The 25107-nt window shown below is 40.9% G+C and overlaps 1 protein-coding gene and 1 non-coding gene across 5 annotated transcripts; one reads left to right on the forward strand and one right to left on the reverse strand.

The window, feature by feature from the left end:
• Positions 1 to 1075: 1075 nt before the first annotated feature.
• SERBP1 (SERPINE1 mRNA binding protein 1) lies at positions 1076 to 22858 on the forward strand. 4 transcript variants are annotated; one of them, XM_010357071.2, is made up of 8 exons: positions 1076 to 1851; positions 5556 to 5706; positions 6558 to 6698; positions 6800 to 6889; positions 7448 to 7570; positions 12064 to 12241; positions 17784 to 17957; positions 20635 to 22858. In XM_010357071.2, exons 1-8 carry the CDS (start codon positions 1326 to 1328, stop codon positions 20689 to 20691), a joined length of 1440 nt encoding a protein of 479 aa, XP_010355373.2. In that variant the 5' UTR covers positions 1076 to 1325; the 3' UTR covers positions 20692 to 22858. The 4 variants fall into 4 exon arrangements, with proteins under 4 accessions (XP_010355373.2, XP_010355375.2, XP_010355374.2 ...); XM_010357073.2 differs by having other exon boundaries at positions 7493 to 7570; XM_010357072.2 differs by having other exon boundaries at positions 6818 to 6889.
• Positions 15210 to 15314, reverse strand: LOC115892494. The gene has a single exon (XR_004052373.1). It is a non-coding gene; the product is annotated as a U6 spliceosomal RNA (small nuclear RNA).
• Positions 22859 to 25107: the final 2249 nt, after the last annotated feature.

The raw sequence follows: 25107 nt of genomic DNA on the forward strand, positions 1-25107 counted from the left end.
GTGTCTTCTATTTTCCCTGCTAAGGAATTGATTTAAAATCTGCTTGGAAATTGATGATTACATTCCTCCATGTTACATACCCTGACACACAACCATGTTTAAATCATATCGGAAACTTAAAAATTGGACAGCTTTCTATCAGGGCAGAGTCTGAATTAAAGAGCTGATGTCCGGTCTCCTAGTGGAGGTAGAAGACTGGGCTAATACCTGTCACTAGCACTTACAGAGGTGTGAATTTGGTAAATCATTTCATCCTCTGAAGTGGTTTCAGCATTAGTGAAAAGAGGCAACTATTTGCCTAACACAATGTTGAGTTCAAGGTTATTCATAGCTCCTGCCAAATAAGAGATGCATTTGCTATTTTGTGTTAATGGAAAAGGATTTAAAAATTATGATATATTTAAACACGGTGCTACCAAATGCGCTTAAATATGCATTCAAACTGTTTTAATGAACTTTAATATTCTCAACTAGTATCAATGCTTTGTCATTATTAAGTATTGACTTCAATATTTCCCACCCCTCACCAGAACTCCTAGCACACACGCACTCGAAATGCTCTAAAATGGTATTTATTGGGCGCATGTGACTAACACCACAGCCACCTAAGCCCTGACTTGCCGGACACGAACGGACAATTAATTGGAACGATTGTAACAGCGTTTCTATAAACAGTGCTTCCTGGCGGCTTGCCCCGCGTCTAGCGCTGCACCGTCAGGAGTTAACCACTCCTACGACACCGGCCGCCACACGGTGAGAAGCCCGGGAAAGACGCGCCACGCTCCCATGTGATAGTTTCACTTGTCTTTTTGGTTAGTTCTGCTACCCTAGTTCATGTCCCCGCTAGAGGAAACGTATTCCACCTCACATTAGACAGAAGAGCCTCGATTCACGGTGGAGCCTGACGGAAGGGCACTCCAGCAACTAAGCAGCTCGGACTTGGCACAGGCAGGGTCCACCCTACTCGTGGCCGGCGCGGCGCCTCAGTAACACCCCCTCCCCCGGAAGTTTGTGCGTCTCAGATGTAAGGTCTGGGAGTCACCTTGACCCTTCCCGGAGCGATGGGGAAAGTTAGCCTGAGCTCGAGGGAGCATGAGTGAAACCAAAGAGCACTTTCGCGAGTCAGCTACGCCGTCACGTTTTTCTGGTTTCAGGGTAGCTGAAGACCTAGAGAGTTTAAGGGTGACCAGAGCAGGTGGCAGGACTCCGCCCACCACCACGCTCCCCCTCCTTCAGCTCGCACGCTTCACTCCCTTCTTGGGGTCCCACCTCTCGGGCGCGCGCGAAGAGTTGTCGCGCGGTGCATCCTGGGAATTGTAGTCCCAATGCAGGGAGTCGCCTCAGGAGAAACGACTCTGGCCTACATACCCCACAGTGCCTTGCGGCGCTGGCCGCTCCCGGATGTGTGCCTGGCGCCGGAAGAGAAGACGGCCCTCCTCTCTCGGCCCGGCCATCTTGTGGGAAGAGCTGAAGCAGGCGCTCTTGGCTCGGCGCGGCCCGCTGCAATCCGTGGAGGAACGCGCCGCCGAGCCACCATCATGCCTGGGCACTTACAGGAAGGCTTCGGCTGCGTGGTCACCAACCGATTCGACCAGTTATTTGACGACGAATCAGACCCCTTCGAGGTGCTGAAGGCAGCGGAGAACAAGAAAAAAGAAGCCGGCGGGGGCGGCGTTGGGGGCCCCGGGGCCAAGAGCGCAGCTCAGGCCGCGGCCCAGACCAACTCTAACGCGGCAGGCAAACAGCTGCGCAAGGAGTCCCAGAAAGACCGCAAGAACCCGCTGCCTCCCAGCATTGGCGTGGTTGACAAGAAAGAGGAGACGCAGCCGCCCGTGGCGCTCAAGAAAGAAGGTAAAGCAGGGGCAGAATGTGGGGGAGACTGGGATGGAGGGAAGGAGCGAGAGGGCTGCCGGCTGCCACTTGTTTCTGGAGCTCCGAGGGTCCGCGGGAGACTTTGCCGCCTATTTCCTCACGTTTCTTCGCGCGACAAAAGCCAGGTCCTGCGAAGGTGCCAGAAGCGTGGTAGCCCCAAGTTCAAGCCACCGCCGGCGAGGCTCTCGGAGCCACCCCCTTCCCGCCTTAGGTTGTGAGCAGAGGAGCGTGGTCGGAGATGAGCTGTTTCTCGAGCGCGCTAGAAGTCCTGGGAGGCTGTTGCCTTCCCGCCGGATTCCTTGGTGCGCGAGCGCATGGACTGAGGTGCGGGGAAGCCGGCCACTCACCGAAGCTTTCCGTAGTTAAACGGAGGGGCTTGGGGTCCATCGCTGCTTACTGCGCAGAACTGCTCCTTTGAGGTGCTGTTGTTTCAGGCTCCTGTCCTGCCATCTTGTCCCACGACGGCGCGGAGTATCCCCTCCGAAAAGCAGGGGGTCGCTCCAGGCCATCGGACTTGCGGAGTAAGCTGCAGGTTGGGGTGCCGCGTGTGCTTTATTGTTTCTCCTCCACCTCTCAACTGTTAGGACTTTCTCAGAACTTGCTGGGGTGAGTTGAGCTGTTGGGAAATGGAGGAGTTTGGCCACACTCGACTAAGCAGAAGCGGGAATTATGAATGAAGACTGGTGATCGCAGGACGTCCCGAGGAACGTCCTCGAGTCACGATCCTCTCTCTAGACTCCCCAAACTGAGTCACGTGGTAGGGTCTGGGCCTCGTGGGTAAAGTGAGTGCAGAGGTTGTCACAGCATTAGTCGCAGCAGAGCTCTTTAGAGTCTGCAGCTTTTTTTTCCCCCACATGTGCGTGAAGCATGGTCAGAGTTTCACTGGCGGTTAATAGTTGCTTCCAGGGCACTGTGAGTTCACAGGATTGTCTTGATTTTTGCATTCTCATTACCAGTTTGTTACGGATGAAAAAGAGCAAGTAGTTCGAAGATAAGAACGTGCATGATCAATAGCAAGCAGGTGTCGGACCTAAGGTCTGAATCTTTAAAGCTGTATTTATATGTTGAAAGTTGAAATTACCCCTTCCTGCTACGTGCTTCTCTGAAAGGAGTTCTCATTAGCTTTAGTTGACTTCTGTGACATTCAACAAATTTTAAAAATCAAAACAATTTCCTCGTGGTAGGTTTTGTTTTAGGAGGTTTTTTGTTTTTTGTGTGTTTTTTTTTTTTTTTTTTTGAGGACTTTTGTGAGGCTTAGAATGAAGAACCTCGGTCCTAGGTTGTGAATGAAAGAAAATAATTAATTCTTGTGGTAAAATTATGGGTTGAGGAGAAACCCAGTTGGAGTATTAGAAAGCATGTACATCACTTAGGCCAAGTATGTCTTCAGCCAGTTAAGCTTTATGGCAATCTAACACAACTAAATAAATCATTTAATTCGTGTGTTAAGTAACGCTGACTTGTGTAATTATTTAAACTATGCTTAAGCTTAAGAAAGTACACAAAAAAGTTGAGTCTGACGAATAATGTGTACCAGGTAGATGTGTTCACTCATTTTGAATGTTCAAAACACGAAGCATGTTTAAATGCCTGAGTTATGTTGATCATGAAGCCCATCTAAGAAATAAGCTCTTACCTGAAAAGTATTTTAAGTTATAGATGTGGGGAATGATTACATAAAGTTAGAACTAAGACTTAAGTTCACCATTCAGTAAGTCTTTCCATGGGAAAACTATTCCATATTAGCAATCAACATTTTCCTTAGGCCAGTATTTCAGAGCACTCTTACTAAGTTGCATAAAATACAAGCATGTGCATGTAAATACAGGAAAACTGTTGAATGGACAATACCCGTTTTGAGATTCTACTGTCCTATTGACTGGGAATAAATCTGTAAACAAAATCCCTCCAGATAGTAGGAAGGTTAACCTGATTGTGTTCTGTGGTTTTGACAACACATGGTGACATAATGCTTGACATACTTTAGACAGATATTTAATGTTTATGTTTTATGAATTAATTTTGTAGCTTCTCTTGCCCGTTTGAAGAACTTGAGAATTGACAGCAGAATGTCATTGAGAGTGTAGACCAGGGATTTTCTAAAACAGAATGGATGCCTTGAAACTAGTGCAGTTAGTGAGCTTGCAGGTTATACATAAGTATATCAAAAGAAGCTTGCATTTTTAAATGTCAGTCTTTTTCATTAGGTGAGTTTAATAAGTTTCTAAGATTCTGTAAGCTTAATATTGATGTTGGGTGGGGACGCCAACTATTGTTCACTTGGGTGTGTGTGGCTTGGATATTATTGCAAGGACTGGCTCCATAACTCCACCCCCGTACACTTTATTACTGATGACATTTATTTAAATACCTTGGTGTAAGGTCTAACATTTGTGGTCTATCTTGTATTTGTAGGGAATGAACTTCAAAATTCTATTGAAGAGATTAATAGTTACTGTTTGGCTCCAGTTACAGGCAGTTGAACAATTGGGTGTGTCCTGATGGTGTTCTACTTTCTTAGAACCAAAGTGAAGCAGCTTAAAATCTTGTAAAACCAATTCCTCAGCTGCTGTATGACTTTGTCAGAAATTGGGAATTAGAGCATACCAACAATCTTAAAGTCATTAATTTAATCATCCATCTATTGATCCTTAAGGGCACCAATAATTTAAATTGGTTGCGTTTGTGGGGTTTCAAACATTACAGGAAAACCAGTAAAGGGGGAAATTAGTAAATGCTTCGGCTATCACTTAGTGTCACAAGTTTCTTATTTCTTATATATTGCTTAAAAGGGGTCTTATGTGTGTCTATTTGGTTTTTAAAGATTATTTGATAATAAAGATAGTTGTTAGGGCAAATTTTTTAGAGGACTGTCTCCATGCATAATAAGTAACTGTTTCCTAACTTGGAAGAACTTAGAGATGTAGGAGTGTGTACAAACATATATACACTTACATGTTATAAATTTTTAAACTATTTAATAGGGGAAGGTGGCCCTTTTTGTGTGCCTGCAGTTAAGAAGACTAAAAGATGACACTTTCTGGTTAAATGGCTGTTTTAAACTGAGGTGATGTTCTTTAATAATCCTAAATGCCATATTTTCCTTTCAGATTTGTAATTCCATAGAATTATGAGTCTTAATTGCTTTTTTTTTTCAGATTAGATGGGATAACATAGTGTGGCCCTCACTTTTGTGAGGGGCCATATCTAGTGAGTGTGTTGATTTGCTTGGTTATGAATGGCTGCTGGTATTTTCTTTGGCATTTTAAAAGCCAAAATGTATCACTTGCTTAACATTTTTTAAATTTAAAACTTTTTATTAAGAGACTGATACCTTGGAAAGCGACGGGAATAATGGTTGCTCAAATGATTTCCAAGTAAGTTATAGAAAATGCTTATGAGGGGAAGAATAACTTGGCAAACTAAATAGAAGTTTAAAACAAGTTTATTGTCTTTATTTTATTTATGTATTTGGTCCGTGGTATGGATTGGAAGGTTTATTGTCTTTAAATGGCAGTTTCCCTAAGGTACTTTGTTACATTACACATTAGAGTTGCCCAGTGTTTGCTTTTTTCCAACAGGAAATGGTAGTGGATTGGAAGAGAAGCAGCTTTTGACAGTCCAGGCCTAAACTTTTTGTATTGCAAAAATAGTTTGCTTATGCAGATTATCTATCCTTTTAGGAATAAGACGAGTTGGAAGAAGACCTGATCAACAACTTCAGGGTGAAGGGAAAATAATTGATAGAAGACCAGAAAGGCGACCACCTCGTGAACGAAGATTCGAAAAGCCAGTTGAAGAAAAGGGTGAAGGAGGCGAATTTTCAGTTGATCGGTAAGTTGTTTTTTTTGTTTTCGAGCCAGGATCTTGGTGTAACACCTAGGCTTGGAATGCGGTGATGCAAGCGTAGCTCACTACAGCCTCTGCTTCCTGGGCTCAAGCAGTCCTCTCATCTCAGTCCTCCTGAGTAGCTGGGACTGCAAGATCACACCACTACACTCAGCTAATTTTTTTGTAGAGCTGAGGTCTCACTATATATATATTGCATGGGTGGGTCTTGAGCTCCTCTGCTTAAGCTATCCTCCTGCAATATTGGGATTACAGGCATGAACCAAAAAAGTCTTCATATTTTGTTACTTTATAGAGTCACCGCTTAATGTTAAGCTGTAAATTGGGAATAATTGCCAGGTAGCAGTCTGGCTAATTGTTTCTATTAGTTTTTGACAGAAACATCTGTATGTGTGCATTGTTATGCTTTAGACCTTTGGGTGACGGTTCAAACTTAGGCCTCTTGTAATGGAAGCACTTTATTGAATTGATAACCAGTTTCTTTTTCTTGCTGTCTCCAGATACAGAGTTAGAAGGAAAATACTGTTATTTATTAAATGTGTTTAATTTTTAAGTGTATTGGTAAATAGTGATGGACTGGATTATATATGCAATGAATAGCAGTGGAAAAGTATATGCATTGGTAGTAATGTTTTAGAGTACTAAAATAGTTTTCTTGTTCTGGGAGGCTTTCTTGTTCTGGTTTCCTTTATGTTTAGAAATAGACTATTTTGAATTTTCTGAAGCATGTGTATTGGTTTTTGAGCTGGTAAACATGTTCTGTATTTTTGGTTTTTTGGATGGATTTCCCTCATTCTGGAAACCATGGAAGTATAATTTATTTGTTTATATTATAGACCGATTATTGACCGACCTATTCGAGGTCGTGGTGGTCTTGGAAGAGGTCGAGGGGGCCGTGGACGTGGAATGGGCCGAGGAGATGGATTTGATTCTCGTGGCAAACGTGAATTTGATAGGCATAGTGGAAGTGATAGATCGTAAGTCTTACTGGTTTTTAGTTTATTTTAATATTTTAATCTAATAAACAAACTTTGAATTTCTAGAACTAAAGAGTATTATGTTAACTCAGTTTTGTTAGTTCTTTTTCACATTACAGTGGCCTGAAGCACGAGGACAAACGTGGAGGTAGCGGATCTCACAACTGGGGAACTGTCAAAGACGAATTAACGTTGGTATTCTGATTTTTTAAAAAATTCTGTACCTAACTAGAGGTTAATCCATACCTCTGTCAAAGTTTACTTGTCTCTGAGATAAAAATGAATGCTCTCCTCTGAGAGCTACTATAAGATAATGTCCTATGGGATGAATTTGGGTTGTAGTGTATTGAATGACTGGTTTTTCTATACTTCAATATATTTGTTACTCATTTTTTTCCCCATATGTATTTGTAGCTTTTCCTGAAACCCCACAATAAGGTTATTTGGGTATTCTGATTATCTCAGTGTCCTTAATAGTTCCTATTCTAGCTTTTGACTTTGTTGTCATTACAAAATTTGTTAAGCTAGTAAAGCTTTGTTTTATAATTAACTGCCTTGTTCTGTTACTTTTTAAGTATGAAGTATATGAACTAAATAGTTTATATTATTTCATTTTCAAGGTCTTCTGGGGAGTGTATTTAATAGGAAGGGAGTTAGAGAAAGTGAGGGCTTATGGTATTTTTGTATGAAGAACTCTTCAGCTACATGTAAATGGACCTAGATGCCTTTCTTTTTCTTTCTTTCCTTAGAGAGTCCCCCAAATACATTCAGAAACAAATATCTTATAATTACAGTGACTTGGATCAATCAAATGTGACTGAGGAAACACCTGAAGGTGAAGAACATCATCCAGTGGCAGACACTGAAAATAAGTAAGTGGTTTTGTGTGTAATAGTAATGACCCAGAATTGAAAGCACTGGATTTTGACCAATGAGATAACCCATAGATTTAATGCTGTTGCTTGATGGCTTTTTGTTTTTGACAAGGGAGACGTATTGTACCCTTATTCCTCAAAGAGTATTTAAAAGAATGCTTTTTCTTCTTCTTTTGATAAGAGACTGGGTCTCACTATATTGCCTAGGCAGGTCTGGAATTCCTGGGCTCAAGCATTCCTCCTGCCTTGGCCTTCCAAAGTGCTGGGATTACAGGCATGAGCCACTGCACCCAGCCCTTAAAAGAGTGCTTTATGTGTATATATTTGACTCTAATGCTTTGAAAAATAGACTATTTTAATGTGGTTATTTCTGTTTGATTAGTCATTTGATTGTCATACAACCGTACAAATTTTACTTTGAGATAGTTAAAAGTAGAAAATGTGGCCATTTTAAGATTAGTTCTGTCTTGAAGTTACTTCCAATGTAAAATTTGGAACAGAGCATTACTGGCCTGTTTTTAAATGTGTGAAGAGAGCAAAGATCAGAGTATGTTATTCACGAACATTTTTTCCTTTTTTTGAGACAAAGTCTCATTCTGTTGCCCAGGCTGGAATGTAGTGGAGTGATCTTGGCTCACTGCACCCTCCGCCTCCTGGGCTCAAACAATCCTTCCACCTCAGCCACCTGGGTAGCTGGGACTACAGGTGCCTGCCACCAGGCCTAGCTAATTTTTGTGTTTTTAGTAGAGCAGAGTTTCACCATTTTGCCCAGGCTGGTCTTCAACTCCTGAGCTCAGGCAAGCCACCCACCTTGGCCTGCCAAAGTGCTGGGATTACAGGCGTGAGCCACCTTGCCCAGCCCTTCACTAACTTTTCTTTTTTTTTTCTTTAATGCCTGGCTAATATTTTATATTTTTTAGTAGAGAGGGGTTTCACTGTCTTGGCCAACTGGACAGGCTGGTCTTGAACTCCTGACCTAAGGTGATCTGCCCTCCTCGGCCTCCCAAAGTGCTGGGATTACAGGAGTGAGCCACCACATCTGGCCCTTCACTAGCTTTTAAAATTACATGGTTCTTTGTTTTTTTTTTTTGCTTTTTCGAGACAGTCTCGCTCTGTCACCCAGGCTGAAGTGCAGTGGCGTTTTCTCGGCTCACTGCAACCTCCGCCTCCTGGGTTCAAGCGATTCTTCTGCCTCAGTCTTCCGAGTAACTGGGATTACAGGCGTGCATCACCACACCTGGCTAATGTTTTGTATTTCTAGTAGAGAGGATTTCACCATGTTGGCCAGGCTGGTCTCAAATTCCTGACCAAAGTGCTGGGATTATGGGTGTGCGCCACGGCGCCTGTCCTAAAATTATGTTTATTTTGTCAGTTATTTGTTATAGTATTGTGGTTTAAAGTCTTGGATTACAGGTTATTTAGGACAGTGATTCCTAACCAGAAGCATATTCAAGTTAGTTTGGGGGTGGAAGGGGCAGATGCTTTCTAAACTCGCCCCTTTTTTTTTTTTTTTTTTTTTTTTTTTGAGACGGAGTTTCACTTATTGCCCAGGCTGGAGTGCAATGGCGCAATCTCGGCTCACTGCAACCTCTGCCTCCTGGGTTCAAGTGATTCTCCTGCCTCAGCTCCTGAGTAGCTGGGATTACAGGCATGTGCCACCATGCCCGGCTAATTTTGTATTTTTAGTAGAGATGGGATTTCTCCATATTGGTCAGGCTGACCTCCAACTCCCAACTTCAGGTGATCTGCACACCTCAGCCTCCCAAAGTGCTGGGATTACAGACGTGAGTCACTGCACCTGGCCTTAAATTTTTGCTTTTCTTCAGGAAGAACTGCTCTTATGGTGAAACACTGTTAATGATGGGAGTATCATATTCCATGGATTTGTTGGGATAAGGAAAAATGATATACTATTGGAGGGAGTAGATAAAAGTACCTAGTATTGGGTGATGTTTTGAACTTGGTAGTAAAAATTTATGCAAAACTATAATGGAATCATACTTTTGCCTGATAAACAACGAAATTGTGATTGGTGCCTTAACAAATGAACCCTATGCAACGTTAAGTTTCTCATAGTGGTCAACATAACTTTTTTGTTTGTTTATTTCTTTGAGACACAGTCTCCTGTCTCCCATGCTAGAGTGCAGTGGCGCAATTTTGGCCATTCTGAGGTTCAGGCGATTCCCCTGCCTCAGTTTCCCGAGTACCTGGGACAATAGGTATGCTCCAGCATGCTCGGCTAATTTTTGTATTTTCTTTTTTTTTTTTTTTTTTTTTGAGACGGAGTCTTGCTCTGCCACCCAGGCTGGAGTGCAGTGGCCGGCTCTCAGCTCACTGCAAGCTCCGCCTCCCGGGTTCACGCCATTCTCCTGTCTCAGTCTCCCGAGTAGCTGGGACTACAGGCGCCCGCCTCGTCGCCCGGCTAGTTTTTTGTATTTTTTAGTAGAGACGGGGTTTCACCGTATTAGCCAGGATGGTCTCGATCTCCTGACCTCATGATCCGCCCGTCTCGGCCTCCCAAAGTGCTGGGATTACAGGCTTGAGCCACCGCGCCCGGCCAATTTTTGTATTTTCAGTAGAGACACGGTTACACCATGTTGGCCAGGCTGGTCTTGAACTCCTGGCCTCAAGTGATCCCCCCGCCTTGGCCTCCCAAAATGCTGGGATTACAGGTGTGAGCCACTGCATCCAACCACAGCTGTTTAATAGAGCCCATGTTGAATCACTCAGAGTGATCTGCAAATATTGTAACTGTTTACCAAAAGGTACTAATGTGTTGATAGGGTATCGGTAGCAAATCCTTAGCTCAGTACCCAGGAATGAAATTGAAGGTGTTTGGTTTAAAGGAAGTAATTATCCATCACATTAGAACTGTCTCTAATCTTACTCCAGAGTAGGGAAGAATCTGGGCATAGCATATGGAAGTATAAATTTAAGAAACACAACATTGGTTGACTTTGATTAACTAGCTTATATATAGCTTCCAGAGCTTCTGTTTGGTTTTTATTTAATCCTTACAGTAATTCCTGAAAGGTGGGTGTCATGCCTCCATGATACGATAAAAGGTATGCTAAGTTATATTCCTGGCTGTGTCATAACATGGGTAACCAGGACTTTTTTTATATTCTTGGATTTCTCATCTGTAAAATGACTGGGTGGACTCAGTACCCAATTCAGTGTGAACTTGCTCTAGAAAGTTGTTTTTTGTTTTTTGCAGCATAGATATAACTGGAGGAAGTTTTAAGATAGGATTTGTCAAACAGTAAAGGGCAGCATCCAGGGAGATATTTGAGCTGTAAAGCTAACTGAATCATCTGCTATCTTTGGAAAGAAGGGCTCCCCAAATAGCAAATGACTTGTTTGATGACACTTGCAAATTGAGATTATACTAAAATAATGGAACCCCAGGCCAGTGCTTTGTTTCTGTAAAAAGAGGAAAGGATCATATTCAATAGTTATGACTGGAGAATTATATTTGGAAATAAATGGTTTAGTATTAAATAATGAAACCAGTGTGTGTTTGTGGATAGTTCTATTAGCAGTGAATCCTTGGCCTCCTTTTCATATACAGGTTGGTTTGAAAATTGGAGTATAAGGATTTTAGGATTTGTAGAAACATGGCTATTGTTTTTATTTGCTGTAAGTGTTAGTTGCCGAAGTAAAGCATAGAGGAACAGTTTTTTTATATTCCAAAATTTGAACCCTGGTTGCTGACAGACATCCTTCTGTCAAGAGAATTACCTTCTTGTGTGTTATTAAGAATTATGTATTTTGGGAATTATGGAAATTAAAAATGTGGTTTAGAAGAAGATAGGCTGAGGATTTTACCTAAGAGGGTAGTTTTTAAACAAGGTACTGTTTGGTTTTTTATTTTTTGAGACGGAGTCTTGCTCATAGCCCAGAATGGAGTGCAGTGGCGTGATATTGGCTCGCTGCAAGCTCCGCCTCCCGGGTTCACGCCATTCTCCTGCCTCAGCCTCTGGAGTAGCTGGGACTATAGGGGCCCGCCACCACGCCTGGCTAATTTTTTGTATTTTTGGTAGGGACGGGGTTTCACTGTGTTAGCCAGGATGGTCTCGATCTCCTGATCTTGTGATCTGCCCGCCTCGGCCTCCCAAAGTGCTGGGATTATAGGCATGAGCCACCGTGCCTGGCCGTTAACTGTTTTTAAGAAATGTATATTTTAGTATTAGTAAAGCCTGTTCTAGGTTGTATTACTGATAAATGATCATTTAAGAGTTCATGAGGATGAATTCTATATCCCTTATTTGTCTATAGTCAGCAAACACTGAATTCCTGGTCTCTACCAAGTTGCTTAGTTACACAGGAAACTAGGATACCCTGTGTATCCTAGTTTTATCATCCTTGGATAATCTTTCTCTAAAAGATTACAAGGTTAACTTTCTTAATTAAAATCATAAATTTGAAATACTTTTATGTAAATTATATCAGCTCTCCACCAGGTATAAAACTTGAAAACCTTTTCACAGGGAGAATGAAGTTGAAGAGGTAAAAGAGGAGGGTCCAAAAGAGATGACTTTGGATGAGTGGAAGGCTATTCAAAATAAGGACCGGGCAAAAGTAGAATTTAATATCCGAAAACCAAATGAAGGTGCTGATGGGCAGTGGAAGAAGGGATTTGTTCTTCATAAATCAAAGAGTGAAGAGGTAAAATTAAGTTTTGTCGTGTTTGAAAATGTTCAGATGTGACTTGTATTTATAATTTTTGTTTTAAAATTTCACATGGGTGATTTGTCTAAAAAAGCTTTACATAGGATCATTTGGGGCAGATAATTTGCTTTATAAGGAAAATAAACTATTATCACATATTCTAAGAAAGTCCTTCGATCAATTCATAATTATGTTTTATGTGGTAGAGATGCTTTTTCCTAAAAAGCTGTTAGTGGTGTATCGTGTAATTATTAGTGTTCAGAAATATGATAGTTCTTTTTAAAGTTGTGGTTGTATTTTTGAAATCTTGCCAAACTGGGGATCATTAAAGGACTTTGGTATTACGGTGTTAGGTTGAAATCTTGACGTTTTCATATGGTTTAACCTAAAATGTAAGTGACTTCATTTGGAATTCAACTTTTGAAACTGGCTGCCTATACCATATGTAATGGCCAGGACACTCAGTAAGTGGTAATATGCATCTTGTCTAAGGAATGATGGCTTTAAAAACCAAAGAATATGTGAGTTTTACTTAAGAAACATGGAAACTAGTGAAAATACAGTTGACTTGTTGAACAACATGAGGGTGCTGGGGCACTGACCCTGCGGATCAGTGCACATGTAACCTTTGACTGCCAAAACTTAACTACTAATAACCTGTTGACTGAAAGTCTTATTGATAACCAGTTAACACATTTTGCATGTTGCATATTATATACTGTAATTTTACAGTAAAGTAAGTTAAAATGTTGAGAAAATATATTTACTGTTCATTAAGTGGAACTGGATCATCACAAAGGTCTTTATTTTGGATAGGAAGAAGAGGGGTTGGGCTTGCTTATCTCAAGGCTGACAGAGGCAGAATGTTCAAACCCAAGTTGTTCAAGGGTCAGCTGTATTGGAGAAAGTCACATTGATGGCTTTTGAATTTGGTAGCTTCCGTTTAAGCTTTGGGGTGTGTTCTTAGAGGAATGTTTCAGTGCCGCTCCCTGTTAGGGCTTGTATGAGTTTTTAAAGCCAAACTATATTATTTCTTCTCCTAAATTTTTTTTCTCTATCAGCTTCCTTTAACCTTTTGACATTTGTGTTTGATTTATTCATATCATAAATTGGGCTGTGCCAGAAATCCAGACTGCAAGTTTTATCATCCTAAGGTAAAGTTAAATTAAAATATTGTGAGGGCAAACCCATTTAATAAGGTATTAGTTGTTTTTATTTTTTTTGAGACACAGTCTGACTCTTTCGCCCAGGCTGGAATGCAGTGGTACCATCTCTGCTCACCACAACCTTCCGCCTCACGAATTCAAACAATTCTTGTGTCTCAACCTCCCCAGTAGCTGGGATTATGGGCATTCGCCACCACGCTCGGGTAATGTTTGTATTTTTAGTAGAGATGAAGTTTCACCATGCTGGCCAGGCTGATTTCGAACTCCTGGCCTCAAGTGATCCAGCTGCCTCAGCCTCCCAAAGTGCTGGGATTACAGGCGAGTGCCACCATGCCCAGCCGATACGCTTAATTTTTTAAACTGTAAAATGGCTATAAGACAAACTGGGAAACATTGTAAAATAAAATGGAGGTTAAAAAGATTTAAAGTTTTTTTTAGGTTTAGAGATGATTTTCAATATTTACTCCATATGAATAGTAAATGAGGATATTATCTTTTTTTAAGTCCTGTAGAGAAAAAACTGCATTAGAACACTTGGTTTTTGCCAGGCACGGTGGCTCACACCTCTAATCCCAGCACTTTAGGAGACTGAGATGGGTGGATCACCTGAGGTCGGGATTTCAAGACCAGTCTGACCAACATGGAGAAACCCCATCTCTACTAAAGATACAAAATTAGCCGGGTGTGGTGGCGCGTATCTGTAATCCCAGCTACTCAGGAGGCTGAGGCAGGAGAATCACTTGAACACAGGAGGCGGAGGTTGCAGTGAGCTGAGATCACACCACTGCACTCCAGCCTGGGCAACAGAGCAAGACTCTTTCTCAAAAAAAATTTTTTTTAAAGCTGTTTAACTTGTACATATCTTCATTCTCATGACAAATGTGAGGTAGTTAAGAGGAAGGAAGAAACTGTTCACAAATGGAGAACTGTGTTACCATGTTATTGACAGAGCTCAGTTTCTGTTTTCTACTGCTCATTCTCTGAGCGCTCTAGAAAGAAGGAGGCTGGGCACAGTGGCTTACACCTGTAATCCCAGCACTTTGGGAGGCTGAGGCGAGCAGATTGTTGAGTTGAAAGTTTGAGACCAGCCTGGGCAGCATGGCAACACCCTGTTTCTACAAAAACTATAAAAATTATCTGGATGTGGTTGCATGCACCTGTGGTCTCAGCTACCTAGGAGGCTGAGGCAGGAGAGGATCACTTGAGCCCAGGAGGCAGAGGTTGCAGTGAGCCAAGATCGCATCACTGCATTCCAGTCTAGTTGACAGAGCAAGACTGTCTCGAAAGAAAAGAAAAGATTCCCCCCAAACCCCTGCCCCAAATTTATCCCAGTACAATTTCTTAGTATCTGCAGGGGATTTGTTCCAGGACCCAGAGATACTAAAATTTTTAGATGCTCAAGTCCATTATATAAAATGGCATGGTATCTGCGTATAGCCTAAACACATTTTCCCAAATACTTTATTTTTTATTGTTTCTATGTTTTAGTTTTTTTTTGAGACGGAGTCTCGCTCTGTCACCCAGGCTGGAGTGCAGTGGCCAGATCTCGGCTCACTGCAAGCTCCGCCTCCCAGGTTTATGCCATTCTCCTGCCTCAGCCTCCTGAGTAGCTGGGACTACAGGCGCCCACCACCTCGCCCGGCTAATTTTTTTTTTTTTATTTTTTAGTAGAGATGGGGTTTCACCGTGTTCGCCAGGATGGTCTCGATCTCCTGACCTCGTGATCCACCCGTCTCGGCCACCCAAAGTGCTGGGATTACAGGCTTGAGCCACCGTGCCCGGCCCTATGTTTTAGTTTTTAAAAAATAGAACAATTTACAGTTTTGCTTGTCATCCTTGTGGGGATCATGCTAATAATCTTTGTATCATTCCACTTTTAGTATATATGCTGCCAAAGTGAGCACTCCCCCATATACTTTATTTTGAGACAAGGTCTTAGTCTGTCGTATAGGCTGGAATGCAGTAGCATGGTCACAGCTTATTGCAGCCTCAACCTCCATGTGCTCAATCGATCCTTCTAGCTCAGCCTCCTGAGTAGCTGGAACTACATGCCTGTGCCAGCTCCTGGACTCAAGCAGCCCTCCTGCCTATGCCTTCCAGAGTATGGGATTACGAGTGTCAGCCACCACCCTTGGCCTTACTTTTTATTGTTAGGTGGTTGGTTGGTTTCATTTTTTTCTGAATATTTTTGATAGGTGGTTTGCAGTTAATTGAAAGCATTGGTTTGAAAGAGCAAACATTTAAAAATCACACAATTAGTATATATAATTCATCTTAATTTGCTGGTGTTTTTGTGAATTTGTTTTTATGTTTCTAGGCTCCTTTAAAATTCGTATTAGAGCCTTCTATTGCCTTACAGTGTGTTGGTGTGGTACAGAGGATTGACGTTTAATACTAGTATGAGTTGATGTAAGGGATGAAAACGGGTGAAAACACAAAAATTTATTTGTATTTTAAAGGCTAGTTATTAACAGTTGTAATATTTTAAGTTGAATCTAATGGAATTGTAATAGTACAAGTTCTAATGAAAGAAGAAAATGTTTTTTATCCCTTTAGAAAAGAGGATTTCTTACACGTATTTAGGAAAAGAAAGCTGTACTTTAAAGTCCCATAGGGACAGTTTTCAACTAGAAGATTAAAACCCATCCCAAGCATGGAAGAAGACATCAGGCATGGAGCAGTGTAGAATTGTCTGGCTTTTTGTTTTTTTCTCCCAGACTGGGTCATGTATCTTAGACACAAATAGAAAGGATCTGGATTTCACAAACATGACTTCATTTTTAAGAAGTTTCTAGCTGGGCATGGTGGCTCATGCCTGTAGTCCCAGCACTTTGGAAGGCCAACACCAGCGGATTGCTTGAGCCCAGGAGTTTGAGACCAGCCTGAGCAACACTGCAAAAACCTGTCTATAAAAAAATACAAAAAAATTAGCCAGACAGCCGGGCGCGGTGGCTCACGCCTGTAATCCCAGCACTTTGGGAGGCCGAGGCGGGCGGATCATGAGGTCAGGAGATCGAGACCATCCTGGTGAACATGGTGAAACCCCGTCTCTACTAAAAATAGAAAAAAATGGCCGGGCGCGGTGGCTCAAGCCTGTAATCCCAGCACTTTGGGAGGCCGAGACGGGCGGATCATGAGGTCAGGAGATCGAGACCATCCTGGCTAACACTGTGAAACCCCGTCTCTACTAAAAAATACAAAAAACTAGCCGGCCGAGGTGGCGGGTGCCTGTAGTCCCAGCTACTCGGGAGGCTGAGGCAGGAGAATGGCGTGAACCCGGGAGGCGGAGCTTGCAGTGAGCTGAGATCCGGCCACTGCACTCCAGCCCTGGCGACAGAGTGAGACTCCGTCTCAAAAAAAATAAAAAAAATACAAAAAAATTAGCCGGGCGTGGTGGCAGGCGCCTGTAGCCCCAGCTACTCGGAAGGCTGAGGCAGGAGAATGGCCTAAACCTGGGAGGCTGAGCTTGCAGTGAGCCGAGATTGCGCCACTGCACTCCAGCCTGGGCGACAGAGCGAGACTCCCGTCTCAAAAAAAAAAAAATTAGCCAGACATCGTGGCATGTGCGTGTAGTCCCAGCTACTTGGAAGGCTGAGGTGGGAGGATCGCTTGAGCCTGGGAGGTGGAGGTTGCAGTGAACCCAGATCGCGCCACTGCACTCCAGCCTGGTGACAGTGAGACCTGGTCTCAAAAAAAAAAAAAAGGTTCCTGTGACACATTTAAGCTGTGGATTTATTTGTGCATAGCTTTACAAGATTCCCCTCTTATGTAAAGTGTGTAGTGTTTCACTTGAATTTGTAGCTCTTTATATTTGTGTAGAAAAACATAACGGTTGTATATTAACAGAAGATGCTTCTGAAAAGTTTGTATGGAATAAGGTCGTTACCCTAGTTATAGTTGAAAGAGTGTAGAACAGAGGTTTTCTTTTTAACTTGCATGTTCTTTTTAACTTCAATGATAGTAGTAGCCTTATATGTCATCTCTCCAGAGGTCTTCATCAAGGATTCACATTGGAGTCCTGATCTGAAGGACATATTTAAAATGTACTTGTCCAGATTTCACTGCTAAAGGTTATGATTCAGTAGGTCTGGGATGGGCTTCAGCCATTTGGGTTGATTGTGATAGCATATATGTCTTTAGTTGAGGACTGCTGATGTTACCTGCAATTTTGAGATAGAGAAAAGTGAAGGAAATTATTCCTCCAAGATCATTATAGCTGAGCCCTAGCTTGTTACCTGTGGAGGCATTGAGACGTTTGTTCACAGAAAGTACAGTTTGGATTTTTGGTCTTTTTAGAAGAAAGCTCATTATTTATAAATTTTGCTACGTGACTTTTCTACTAATAACCCAGTCATCTTCACTTATATTTTTAGGCTCATGCTGAAGATTCCGTTATGGACCATCATTTCCGGAAGCCAGCAAATGATATAACGTCTCAGCTGGAGATCAATTTTGGAGACCTTGGCCGCCCAGGACGTGGTGGCAGGGGAGGACGAGGTGGACGTGGGCGTGGTGGGCGCCCAAACCGTGGCAGCAGGACCGACAAGGTAATTTAAGACTTTGTTTTCCTTTTACGTAATTTAAGGACCTCTTAGAAGTCACTGGCTGGGTCCTTTTGGGAACATAAGAAGTAGAAGTAGTAGCAGTGTCTTTAAGAAACCACGTGTTGGCCGGGCGTGGTGGCTCAAGCCTGTAATCCCAGCACTTTGGGAGGCCGAGACGGGCGGACTCCGTCTCAAAAAAAAAAAAAAAAAACAAAACGAGAAAGAAACCACGTGTTAGGTTATATTTTTGTTTAAAGCACTTAAATGTTTTTTTGTATAGTACTGTAAGTAGTGTTAAGTTACCACCCTTTTGAATTCTTACTAGGTGCTGGTCATGGTGCTGGGCTAGGCATTTTATGTACTTAATGTCATTTAATTCTTGTTACTGTGATGACATTCTCATTTTCCAGACAAGAAAATCTGGTGTAGTGAATCAGGTTAACTCTTGACCTTTGCTAAGGCTTACCTGAAAAGCAATCTATTCACTTTGGTAATTCCTAACTGCTTTTTAGGTCCCTGCTTAATAACCATTGTGTTCCTTGTATAATTCCTCTTGTGACACTCATGATTGTTGACGCTTTTTTCTTTTACTAGACTCTTCTGAGAGAGCTGGGATTCATTTTTGTCTTACTTTCCTTTTTTTTTTTTTTTTTTTTTTTGAGATGGAGTCTCGCTCTGTCACCAGGGCTGGAGTGCAGTGGCCGGATCTCAGCTCACTGCAAGTTCCACCTCCCGGGTTTACGCCATTCTCCTGCCTCAGCCTCCTGAGTAGCTGGGACTACAGGCGCCCGCCACCTCGCCCGGCTAGATTTTTGTATTTTTTTAGTAGAGACGGGCTTTCACCGTGTTAGCCAGGATGGTCTCGATCTCCTGACCTCGTGATCCACCCGTCTCGGCCTCCCAAAGTGCTGGGATTACAGGCTTGAGCCACCGCGCCTGGCTTGTCTTACTTTACTTTCTATAATCTCTCCGATGCCTTGAACAGTATATGGCACAAAACAAGTTCTTAGAGAAATATTTTGATGAATCCCAAGTAATTGATAGATATGAACTCAGATCTGATGATTGGAAACAACCATAATGTCCTCCTAGATTCTCAACACCTTACAAATTTGGGGACCCACCTGCTTGATTGAGTCTGTTTTTGATTATTATAAGGGTAACTTATCACTGCCAGTGTAATGATGCTTTGTTCCTCCAAGACCAATCCTTTTTTTTTTTTTTTTTTTTTTTTTTTAAGACGACGGTTGTGTTTATGGGCTTTTCCCATACTTTTTTTTTTTTTTAGTTCTGTTATTTATACTTTAGGCTATAAAGAGCAGTTTGGACTCCTTTTTTGGACTTTTTTTTTTTTTTTTTGAGACGGAGTCTTGCTCTGTTGCCCAGGCTGGAGTGCAGTGGTTGGATCTCAGCTCACTGCAAGCTCTGCCTCCCGGGTTCACGCCATTCTCCTGCCTCAGCCTCCTGAGTAGCTGGGACTACAGACGCCCGCCACCTCACCTGGCTAGTTTTTTTTTGTATTTTTTAGTAGAGACGAGGTTTCACTGTGTTAGCCAGGATGGTCTCGATCTCCTGACCTCGTGATCCACCTGTCTCGGCCTCCCAAAGTGCTGGGATTACAGGCTTGAGCCACCGCGCCCGGCCCTTTTTTTGGACTTTTAACCTTGTTGATTATTGCTACTTAAGTATGTTTCTTAGCATGCTTTCACATTGATGGCATTCTTATTTAGCAAGTGGAAAAAGTATAAGAATTCTGAACAACAATGCAAATTCACATACATAATTGCTTGTGAATCTATTCGTATGGTTTACTGGAAAAAATAAAACAACTGGGCTGGGCACATTGGCTCATGCCTGTAACGCCAGTACTTTGGGAGGCCTAGGTGAACAGATCACCTGAGGTTGGGAATTTGAGACCAGCCTTGCCAACGATGTGAAACACTGTCTCATTAGCCGGGTATGGTGGCACAGCCCTGTAACCCAGCTACTTGGGAGGCTGAGGCATAAGAATCCCCCGAACCCAGGAGGCAGAGGTTGCAGTGAACTGAGATCATGCTATGCACTCCAGCTTGGGCAACAGAGTGTAAGACTGTCTCCAAAAAAAAAGGAAAAAAACAACCCATACTGTTACTCTGGAATGAAAATAGGTCTTGATAGAAATTTAGGACAGGGCTCATTGCAAATATATGTAGTTTTTTTCTGATCCATAATTTTGTCTTGATACATTTTACCTAGAGTTTAACAGTAGGTGTGTGTGTGTGGTTTTTTTTTTTTTTTTTTTTTTTTTTTTTTTTTTTGAGATGGGAGTCTCTGTTGCCTAGGCTGGAGTTTAGTGGCACAGTCTCGGCTCACTGCAACCCTCGCCTCCCAGGTTCAAACTATTCTCCTGCCTCAGCCTCACGAGTAGCTGGGATCACAGGTGCCTGCCACCACGCCCAGCTAATATTTTGTATTTTTAGTAGAGACAGCGTTTCACCATGTTGGCCAAGCTGGTCTCAAACTCCTGACCTCAGGTCGTCCGCCCGCCTTGGCCTCCCAAAGCACTGGGATTACAGGTTTGAGCTACCGTGCCTGGCCAACAGTAAAATTTTTTTAGAGTTCTATCTTAATGTGGACACTAGCTAACAATGTAATTTTGAAGAATTGAGAACTGTGGTTAATTTTGGTTTTTCTTTTTCAGTCAAGTGCTTCTGCTCCTGATGTGGATGACCCAGAGGCATTCCCAGCTCTGGCTTAACTGGATGCCATAAGACAACCCTGGTTCCTTTGTGAACCCTTCTGTTCAAAGCTTTTGCATGCTTAAGGATTCCAAACGACTAAGAAATTAAAAAAAAAAAAAGACTGTCATTCATACCATTCACACCTAAAGACTGAATTTTATCTGTTTTAAAAATGAACTTCTCTCGCTACACAGAAGTAACAAATATGGTAGTCAGTTTTGTATTTAGAAATGTATTGGTAGCAGGGATGTTTTCATAATTTTCAGAGATTATGCATTCTTCATGAATACTTTTGTATTGCTGCTTGCAAATATGCATTTCCAAACTTGAAATATAGGTGTGAACAGTGTGTACCAGTTTAAAGCTTTCACTTCATTTGTGTTTTTTAATTAAGGATTTAGAAGTTCCCCCAATTACAAACTGGTTTTAAATATTGGACATATTGGTTTTAATACCTGCTTTGCATATTCACACATGGTCAACTGGGACATGTTAAACTTTGATTTGTCAAATTTTATGCTGTGTGGAATACTAACTATATGTATTTTAACTTAGTTTTAATATTTTCATTTTTGGGGAAAAATCTTTTTTCACTTCTCATGATAGCTGTTATATATATATGCTAAATCTTTATATACAGAAATATCAGTACTTGAACAAATTCAAAGCACATTGGTTTATTAACCCTTGCTCCTTGCATGGTTCATTAGGTTCAGATTATAACTGATTTACATTTTCAACTATATTTACTTTTTAAATGTGTGACTTTCCCATTTTAAAATCTAAGCTAGACATCTTAATTGGTGAAAGTTGTTTAAGCTACTTATTGTTGGTAGACACATCCTGTCAAGTGAAGTAGTTTTATAGGTATGGGTTTTTTCTCCCCCTCCACCAGCGTGGGTGGAATAAGTTGATTTGGCCAATGTGTAATATTTAAACTGTTCTGTAAAATAAGTGTCTGACCATTTGGTATGATTTCTGTGTGTGAAAGGTCACAAAATCAAAATGGTGCATCCATGATCAGCAACCATTTAACCCTTCCTTGTTCTAAAACAAAAACCAAAGGGCACTGGTTGGTAGGGTGAGGCGGGGGAGTATTTTCATTTTTGGAATTTGGGAAGCAGACAGCTTTACTTTATAAGGTTGGAACAGCAGCACTATCCATGAAATATAAACCAAAAATCTTTACTATTTTCTAGATTGCTATTATATGGTCCTAAGTTGAGTATTCCACAGAAAGTGGTAATTATCTTTTCTCTCTTCCTCCATTAGAAAATTAGGTTAATAATGGATTCCTATAATGGGAGCATCAGTACTTATTAAAACACACATAGAATGATGAATAAAGTTTTCTAGGATTGTCTTTTTTTCTGCCACATTTATTGATAAACTGAAGGAATTTTTTAAAAAGTTTTAAGAATCATTTGTCACGTCATTTTTAGAAATGTTCTACCTGTATATGGTAATGTCCAATTTAAAAAGTATTGGACATCTTCAGTCTTAGACATTTATATTTAGCTGATTGGTTCTCACATATACTTCTAAAAGAGAAATTTTATGTTATAAGAGTTACTTGTTTGGATTAGATTTATTCTAAGTTACCTGCCATTCTGACATTTTAGGAAGGAGGTAATTGTTTTTAACGATGGATAAACTCGTGCTGGTGTTTTGGATCTTATGATGCTGAGCATGTTCTGCACTGGTGCTATTGTCTAATATAATTTTATATTTACAAACATACGTGCTACCCAGAGATTAATTTAGTCCATGTGAACTGTTGACCCCTTTTGAGATGGCAACATACGCACTCATAAATCAGTGTTTTTAGACTTTTCAAGTATCTAACTCATTTCCAAACATGTACCATGTTTATAAACCTCTTGATTTCTAGCAACATGCTATAGAAAACACCTGCTATTCAAAACACAACTTCTCAGTGTCATCCATTGCTGTCGTGAGAGACGACATAGCAATATCTAGTATGTTGCAAGCTTTCAAGATAGCCTGAACTTAAAAAGTTGGTCCATTAGTTGTATCTGATGGATATAAATTTGCCTCCTAGTTCACTTTGTGTCAAGAGCTAAAACTGTGAACCTAACTTTCTCTTACTGGTGGGTAATAACTGAAAATAAAGATTTATTTTCATGCTCACTTCTTAAAAGTCATAAAAACAATCAAATAGGATCATGTTTATTGTCATGTGTTTCCTGGTTTCTGACCTGTGTGCACACCCCTGTGTGCTTACAATTTTTAAATTGAATTTTATATGGGGTTTTTATTTGCTAAAAACCAGGCTGTTGAATCACATTTGGGAAGGGTACTTATCTTAATGACTAGTGACTTAATTGGGAAAGTTGAATTCTTGTAAGATACAAAATCCAAGGACTTCTTGGATTTAATCTAATTGTCACTTCTTAGCTTAGCAGATCACTTTTTTGATCATGAAAATTAAGCATAATGCTACTTTTTATTGACAAACTGGCTATAATAGTCTAGGGGAAAAATTCCTAAACAGATACAGATTCCTAAAGTAATAGTGGCAGCTGATATTTCAGTGAACTTTTATCTTGATGCGTTTAAATGGAAGTAATACCAGAGCTGACATTTTTAAGGCATTTTTACAGCTTGAAATGAAATGATTTATTAGCTGTTTTGAGACCTGTGGAGTTATGCAAGAATTTTAAAAAGTGACACCATATACATCTAGTCAGTTCCTTTACTCTTATTTTTTGAATGGAAGTAGGACACATCATTTCCAGGATTGTAAATATATTTGGGGCTTGTTTTTGGTGTGGGTTTAAAAGGAGGATATTAAGTATTCATTCTAATGTTGTTATTTTTCTAGTTGCCAGAGATGGTTGCACTGAAATAGAAAAATAGGAAGTTGCATACAAAGCCTCAGTGTGTATTGGATTTTGAAAATACTAGATTGGGGCAATTACTTTTGTACCAACCTAACATGTCTTTAGGAAAGTACCATCATATGGAAGGAAACAACAGGTATTAAAAGGTTCAAAGGAATGAGAAATAGGAAGTTGATAGAACCTAATCGATGTTGACTTTAAAGGTAAGATTGTTCAGGTATGTTAGTGGACATCTAGTCCAATGGTATAGCAAATTCCAGAGGTCTCAGGTGCATGTAATTCTACTTTCTAAAGAAAGTAAACTCTTAGTAGATTATAACCCAGATATTTGGATTACACTGAGATAAGTATGTAAAGTTGTAGCAAGTCTGAACATGTACAAGCCAGATCTTTAGGTTGACTAAGAAAAGCCCAGAAAGTTCATTATTTACTGTGCTTTGTATGGCATAACTGGTGACAAGGCAGTAAAATGATACATATTTGAACTGGACCATAGTAATTAAATGATTGCTCAATGTCATTTGCAAGATAATTGTCAGTTTGAGATTAATAGTAAGTGGCAGCTTCCCAGAAATTTGGTTTGTTATTTGGCCCAAGCTGTGCCCTGGGATTACCTCTTAATCTTGCTTGACTTTTAAGTTCAAATTTGGGGGTTATGTGATTTTGACTGAAATAAATCAGGCTGAGGAAGTCGGTAATTTCAAGAATATAGAGAAAGCATGGTTGTAATCTAAACACGAGAAGCTTAACTTTAGGAAATGGTTAGAATATAAATTGCTAAAACGATCAAGCTTTTGGTCACAGATGAAAATAATGAACATTGGAAATGAATGCCATTTAAATAAAATGCTATATGTAAGCCAGGGTCAGCGAAGTTCAGCCTGTGACCTGTTTTTTTTGTTTGTTTTTGTTTTTGTTTTGGTGCATCCCTGGGTTAAAAATGGTTTTTTAGGCTTGTATAGGATTAAAAAAAAAGCCCACAAAAAAAAGTAGGCAGCCCAGCATAAGATACCACCCTTCACAGAAATGTTTGCTGACCCCAGAACTATCACTCTCAGGTTACAAGAGTTTGTTTTTTTGAAATACTCTGGCTCTGTCACCCAGGCTGGAGTGCAGTGGCATGATCTCAGGTCACTGCAACCTCCACCTCCTGGGTTCAAGCAATTCTGCTTCAGCTTCCCAAGTAGCTGGGATAACAGGTGTGTACCACCACACCCAAGAATCACTTGAGCCCGGGAGGTGGAGGTTGCATTGAGCCAAGATCGTAGCACTGCACTCCAGCCTGGGTGACACACTGTCTCAAAAATAGAAGTTTAGTTCTAGGTACAAATTAAGTAGTCTACCTGACAGGAAGCTGTGAAATTAGAAGTAATTTTAAAGCATACTTTACATCTCTAATCAAAGTAAGGGCAAGATAAAACTTGTTAGTAAAACATGTTTTGTTATTTTCTGAATATGTAGCCTGCAACAAAATATATTCTGAAAGCTGTTAATGTGTTACAAAAATACCATGATTATAGTTTAGTATGTCACATTTAGTTACATTTTCAGATCCCTTTGTGTAAGTCC

The sequence above is a fragment of the Rhinopithecus roxellana genome, chromosome 12, assembly GCF_007565055.1.
Source record: "Rhinopithecus roxellana isolate Shanxi Qingling chromosome 12, ASM756505v1, whole genome shotgun sequence".
Classification (NCBI taxonomy): Eukaryota; Metazoa; Chordata; class Mammalia; order Primates; family Cercopithecidae; genus Rhinopithecus; species Rhinopithecus roxellana.